General features: G+C 50.9%; 2 protein-coding genes across 2 annotated transcripts; both read left to right on the top strand.

Moving 5' to 3' along the window:
* The first annotated feature begins 1,872 nt into the window (after positions 1-1,872).
* On the top strand, positions 1,873-4,043 carry NGA_0129900 (mitochondrial ornithine transporter 1). Its single transcript, XM_005855105.1, has 4 exons — positions 1,873-2,317; positions 2,445-3,014; positions 3,141-3,287; positions 3,466-4,043. The coding sequence occupies exons 1-4, from the start codon at positions 2,134-2,136 to the stop codon at positions 3,549-3,551; spliced, it is 987 nt and encodes a 328-aa protein (XP_005855167.1). The 5' UTR covers positions 1,873-2,133; the 3' UTR covers positions 3,552-4,043.
* A 769-nt stretch (positions 4,044-4,812) lies between these two features.
* Positions 4,813-5,529, top strand: NGA_0130100 (uncharacterized protein; the record flags this gene model as incomplete). Its single annotated transcript, XM_005855107.1, has 2 exons — positions 4,813-5,114; positions 5,239-5,529. The coding sequence occupies exons 1-2, from the start codon at positions 4,848-4,850 to the stop codon at positions 5,527-5,529; spliced, it is 558 nt and encodes a 185-aa protein (XP_005855169.1). The 5' UTR covers positions 4,813-4,847.
* Between the last annotated feature and the right edge of the window lie 950 nt (positions 5,530-6,479).

The raw sequence follows: 6,479 nt of genomic DNA, 5'->3' as shown, positions 1-6,479 counted from the left end.
CCTCTCCCCTCCTCCCCCCCTCCCTCCCTCCCTCACTCACTCACCCCTAGACATGGGTGAAGTCAGGGTCCAGAGCCTATGGAGCGCCTTCCACGAGCCTTTCATACGGCAACCCTCCTCTCTCGCCGCCAACCAACTCCTTCCCCCCCCTCCCTCCCTCCCTGACTCTGCCAAGAGGAGCAAACGGATGCATGGGGCAGCCTCTGCCGGAAAAGCCCGGAAAAAACCGGCCAAGCGAGGAAAGAAAGAGGGAGAGGGAAGGAGAGAGGACCTCGAACGGGAGCCAAGCGATGGAGAAACGCCTGTCCCATTGGTCTCGGCGACCGCGTCAGCGTCAATGGGAAGCCTGGGTGCGGCGCCAGCCGCCTCAGGCGAGGAGGGAATCTCAGAGATTCCCTCCAGTCAGGCCCCGGCGGCTTGGGAATGGGAAGGGAGCGAGACAGAATCGGAGGATGAGGGGAAGGGGGAGGGGGAACGGGGTGGGCAGGGACTTCTGACGTCGATGGACAATGACCCGCTGGACTATGCTAGTGACACGGACGCCAACGAGATGCGTCTTTTGGAGGAGGAGGGGGGGCTAGATTGAGGGAAAAAGGGAGACAACGGTGCCATACCCTCCATTATTTTTACAGCTTCGTTTTGTCCCAGATGGAAGCTTTAGGAATTGAAACAACACCTGCACGAATTATCTTGGGTCAGGTATCTGAAAACATCCTCGGGGGGGTCGTTGGATTCGACATCACGTATGAGACAACATGATCGTAAAGCGTACCGTAGGTGGCATTGTTAAATATATCTATATCGTCCACGTCACTGATGTTCGTGTTTAAAATTGATTGAAGGTGAAGCATTTTATTGATCATTTAATTTGCTGATTGATTGATCATCGAGTATTTTATGCCTCGAGAGGTACCTTCACAGCGCGTTGTGTGAATCCAGTATCCGATATTCATCCTCTCTACATAAGTCTTTACTTCTACAAAGCCCCATCATGCACGCTCTTTAGCATGTTTCCGCGTCGAACGATTCATCTAGACCACAAACAATTAGTTTGATGACCTGTTGATCTTTCTCCACGTATGCATCCGCGGCTATTCGCTTCACATTTCTGGAGGTCCCTTTCCTTTCACTTGCATTACTTCCCCCCTTTTTACTGAGCATCATCGACAAACTCAATCGCTGCCATTCCTGAGAAGAGATAAATATGCCTGAGAAGGCATGACGTACGCTTCTCCCATGGGCCATGGCAACAAAGAAAAGAAGAAAGCGAAGGACAACATCCCAGGATCAGCGGCCAACAGGTCCTCATGGCAAAGAATTCTGAAAGGCCTTGGATTGTCTTTACAGTACTACATCCAAAATTGTTAGTTTCCCAATCAGACGAACTCTCTTCTCAGGCATGCGTATGTCCGGTCCTCGCCCTGGATACTGGACGGTCATTTTTTGTCCGCCCGTGTGCTTTGCGACGGCCAAGCGATCTGCTCGCGAGGGTGGTGGAGCCACGGCTTTCGCAAAAGTGAGTCTTTTCTTCATTTCCATGGAGAGTTCCCTGCGCTGTATCAGTCATAATGTCGAGAATGATGCCGTTAATGCGTCCAGACGGACGCCGGGGTGCAAATGGGTGCTTTGTGTCGTGACATTGTGCCTCGGCAAATTTAAAGGCTCGGTGCGTCGCAAGCATATGCATTCGTCATCAAACGTAGCGAGCTTGGCATCTGGGCAATAAATCGGGCAAACGGCTCCCTTTGTACCGCAGCAACGCGATGGGAGAAATTTGTTGACACGGAAGTAACATTACTGCGAGCCTCTGCACCGTAACCTGTTTTAAAATGTCGTTCTCTGTACTTAAATTCCCCTTCCTACTTCCTGTAGCAGCGTACGTGACCTCCACTCGTTTTGGAGCTTAAAAGGAACGCAGTTTTCACATCCGGCCCACTGCGGCGACAAGACAGAGGGTGTACGCGAGCCAAGACGAGCTAGAGTAAATATTTGATACGAGCGACCGAAAACAAGGTTCAAGGCGCGGGATCTCTTGTCACTGCTTCACGGAAAGCAGCGCAGCCAAGAGAGGAAACAAATTGAAGTCGGGTACTGCAGCTGCTGCTTATCAAGTCAAACCACCAACAGCTACGGATGTCTTCGTCGTCGTCCTCCACCACCACCTCGCCAAATGCAGGCAACAATCTGAGTGCCCCCATGGCAGTGGACGGCCAGGCCAGCTTCTTCCCGGCGGACGTGGTACACGCCGCCAAGGATGTCTTGTCATCCATTGTGGGCTCAGCGATGTGCGTCTACACTGGGCAGCCTTTCGATACAGGTAATGCTTGTGTCGAAGATACGAAGGGGAGGAAAACGAACACTTGGCGCTACAAGCTCGAATTCGTGTTTTGAGTTATTTTTCGATTAAGAGTACTATATTACCCCCATCCCATCCATCCTGACAGTAAAAGTACGAATGCAAGCCCGTCCTGAGGCGTTCAGCTCTCCCATTCAATGTTTTATCAGCACGTTCAGAGAAGAAGGGCTCCGGGCCCTTTGGAAGGGAAGCGTCCCCGCATTGGTCGGCGCCGTCAGTGAGAACGCGGTCGCTTTCAGCGTCAACCAGCAGCTGAAGCGGATATTGGCCGATTTGGAAGGATACGGCCTGGGGAATGAGAGCAACCAGGAAAGTCGGAAGGCGGAAGCGAAGGAGGAAAGCTTGGTTGTGCCCTTCTTGACGGGCGGTTTTACAGGCATCTTCACCTCCGCCGCCCTCTGTCCCAGCGACGTGATCAAATGCAAAGTCCAGGTCTCCCGCGCCATGCTAAAGACAGGAGAAACCGCCATGGACGCCCAGGAAATGCTGGTCCACGTCTTGAAGACCCAGGGTGTCAAGGGCTTGTTCGTGGGGCTGGGGGCCCAGTTTGCCCGCGACATCCCTTTCTACGCCTTCTTCTTTGGGACCTACGAATTGAGCTTGGTCGCCCTCAAGGCCTACACGACCATGCCCCAAGAAGGAGCGTATCTAGTGGCGGGTACGTGGTGGTCAGGATATTCACCTCGGCTTCCATTTGTGTCTGGAACAAGCCGGCTCCACATCTCTCCATCCCCCTCTTGACCCGCCCTTCGTTCTCTTGACATTCCGTTTTTCTTTTATTCAGGTGGTTTGGCAGGTGTGGCGGGCTGGGCGGCCGTCATGCCGATCGACATGGCCAAAAGCATCATACAAACCTCCCCGAACCCCAAAAGCCTCATCCCTACCATGATGGACGTGGCGCGGACCAGGGGCCCGATGGCCCTGTATTCAGGTGGGTAAAGTGGAAGGAGAGGCGGAAGCACTCAAAGCAACCGGTCACTTCGCCGTTCATTAGAATTGGGCATTCATAGATGTAGAATTTGAATGTGAAAATGGCTTGTCGAGGGCTCTATCAGTATCACGCTGCTTAACATGGTCTCCGTCTTGATATATATCGTCCCTTTCTATAGGTCTGGGAGTAGCTGTGTTCCGTGCCTTTCCTGCCAATGCCGCCCTCTTCCTTGGATATGAGCTGGCCAGAGAAATTTTGGACTAGCTTCCTCGACGCACGGCGTCAAGAGGAAGTTTATTGTTGCTGATGTTGCCAGAGGGCTGCATATAGGCCACCACACCACGCTTGAGAGCTTCCTCTTTTCGGTCCGTAGCTTTACTGTGCCAAGAAGCACAATGGAACAAATAAAGAAATCTCACATTCATGCGTGTGATGCGTAATGATGCAGCGATGTAAATATACATGCATAACTCTCATGGTTGGTACTTGGAATTCCGACAGCAACTGTAGCAGATCTGTCGCTCTATCAGCAATAGGAAAAATGTTTATAAATGGTAGTGAGAGCTAGATACAGCGCATGTCTACAGAATGGGGTAATCCGTATAGAAGGTTCTAATGCATCGATACTACAACTACTTTCTTGTCACATGAAGAGGGAGCAATGGAAATGAGGACTGTCGGTAGTAGAGTGGATTTTCCGAGGGATTAGAAGCGAAATTTTACAATAAGTTGAAAATAAAAGCCAGAAATATTGGACTGAATGGTGTGCGCAAGAAATTTATTTTTGTTCGCAAAGTAGGCGGCCAAAGGGGCGTGTAACGTAAGAAAGGCAGACTTGAAAGAAGCTTGTGTCTTACCCACGCGATGCCTATCACATCCGCATTCGATTCACAAGTTACCAATCAAAAGAGAATACCATGGTTTCTCGGTGTACCATTTTTGACCCAGCTGTACACAGACTGGTCCATGGATTTTTGGGTTGGAGAATTCATCGAAAAACCTCCTGCCGTTTTCTTTTCGAATTTCGCCAACGGAAATTCAACGGATTTTCAACTTGTTAGGGAAATTCTCGCTATGTACGAGCATGACGAGTCCTGCTACCATGCGTTGTGTCCCTTACCATCGAAAATATATCTTACTGGCCTTCTGATATCTTTTCGCTTGTTGTCACATTCTGTATATCTTAAAAAAGAAGCGCAATACAGTTTCGAAGGCAGGAACGAACTCGCTGACGCGCGCTGCGAACACAGCAGCAAGATGTCTTCAGCTTCAGCAAACTACTTTTCTACAGCTATATTCGGTCAGAGCCAAGAGAAAAGAACTCTTGTTTTGCCAGTCACTTCACCTGTGGGGGACCTCTCCTCTTCCTCCTGTCCCCCCACAACTCAGGGGAGCGGGTCGAAAAATGCCAACGGGCTGCCTTCAAAATCCGTCAATTCCACACCAGACGGCGGCAATTCTGATTTTAAAAATAAATATACACCTTTTCCTCCCACAACCCATTCAATTTCTCCTTCTTCACCATCTCCACGCTTTCGGGACTGGCTTCGGCCATCCAAAATGACGTCCTCAGTCTCTGCCCTTCTCGACGTGTGGATTCCATGGCTGACCTACCTTGGGATAGGTATCGGAAGCGAAAACTTTGTAGTTGGAGGTCTGGTTGCGGCAGGTGTGGCGATTGCGGGATTCATTTTCCAAGCTTTCCGGTTCTACTACCAGAGGACTTTGCGGACTTGGCCGAAGCCACAAGCAGTAGGAATCCTTATGACCTGGGTGGGCAACGCCGTATACGTATCTAGAATAGCTTCCAACAAAGAGACAGCATCCGTAAGTATTTGCATGGCTCGAGACGTGACAAAATTCGAATGGAGAGTGGGAGGATGTCTCGGCTGGAGGTTGCACAGGCTTGACTTGTTCTTTCTTCCTATTTTTCCGCTGTGTATCCCTGTAGCGATACACTCTCCTCGTCGTTATCACAGGTGTAGTGCTGTCAAATTTCATCGCGATAGTCATGGGTCATCCAGCCTTACTCGATGAAGCGAAAGAGCACGTGGCGAGCGAGGAAGAGGAGAAACACCCTCTCTTCCTCCGGATGCATACCATCGCATCGTACGGCCTTCTCTTTCTGAGCCTCCTGGAGTGGCCCTGCTTTTTCCTCGCGGCTTTCAGATTTCCAAACGATAAAGGTGGGAACATCGGAAGAATAGGGAAGGAGATGGAAGGGACTTGGAGGACGCAATAAGGCCAATCATGTTCACTTTGCTGTTGTCGTCCCGCTCTTCTTGCCCTTCTTTCACAGCCCTAACTCCGATTCTCCTTCTTGCATTGCCCCTTGGAAGCCTTATCATAACGCTTGTTATCATCACTTTGTATTTGCGACGGGAGGAAAAAAGGCTTTCTCAGGCGATGCGAGCTCCCCTCCTCGCCGTGGACGTTGAGCAGGGGGGATAGGCTGCAATCGTGTGAATTTTCTTCCCCTAATGCTTCTTTGGAAGCATGATGGAAAGGCCCAGCTTGTACGTTGGGACTTTAGGCGCCTCGCCTGTGAACTTGACTGCCGATGAGAGCAGCCACCGAGTTTGCGAGTAGCACATGTACACTTGAAAGAGCACAAGGAAAGGAAAGGAATAGAAAAGACCTACTGCAAATTCCTCGGTTGTCAATACCTTGCCAGCGACGCCGTGCGCCACACTTCTCTTGCGGCGCGTTGACGTTTACTTCCGTTAGATTTACCGGCAGGCTATGTCGGCGTTATTTACATTCCATCCTCGTTCCCCCTCTTGCCTCCCACTGTACATGCCCGCAACCCCTCCCCTCCCCCCGCGATCCTAGGTCGTGTGCAGATTCAAGTACTGGACAAATGCATCGCCCACCGCTCTCTCCCTCGAGTCCTCCTTCCCGACCTCCTCTCCTCCCTCTTTGTCCCCTCCTCCGCCCCCCAGAGTGGCAGCGGCCCAGTCAGAAGCTTGCTTTAGAAATTGCCTTCGAAGCCTCTTCAGTTCGGGAAGACCAACGTGCCTGTATACCCGATGCAATGCGCTTTAATTAAGGACTCAAATGTTTTCAAGGTGCATTGCTTAATCCGAAAAAATGGTGGGTGGACGATACAGGGAGCAGGCCAGAAAGATATTTAACCCAGAATGATAAATCGTATCGTGAGCTACACCAGGTTTCGATCCCAGAAACTTGATG

The sequence above is a fragment of the Nannochloropsis gaditana genome (genome assembly GCF_000240725.1).
Source record: "Nannochloropsis gaditana CCMP526 unplaced genomic scaffold scaffold288, whole genome shotgun sequence".
Taxonomy (NCBI): Eukaryota; class Eustigmatophyceae; order Eustigmatales; family Monodopsidaceae; genus Microchloropsis; species Microchloropsis gaditana.
Note: the sequence above shows the minus strand (reverse complement) of the source record. Positions and strands in the feature narration are given on the sequence as shown.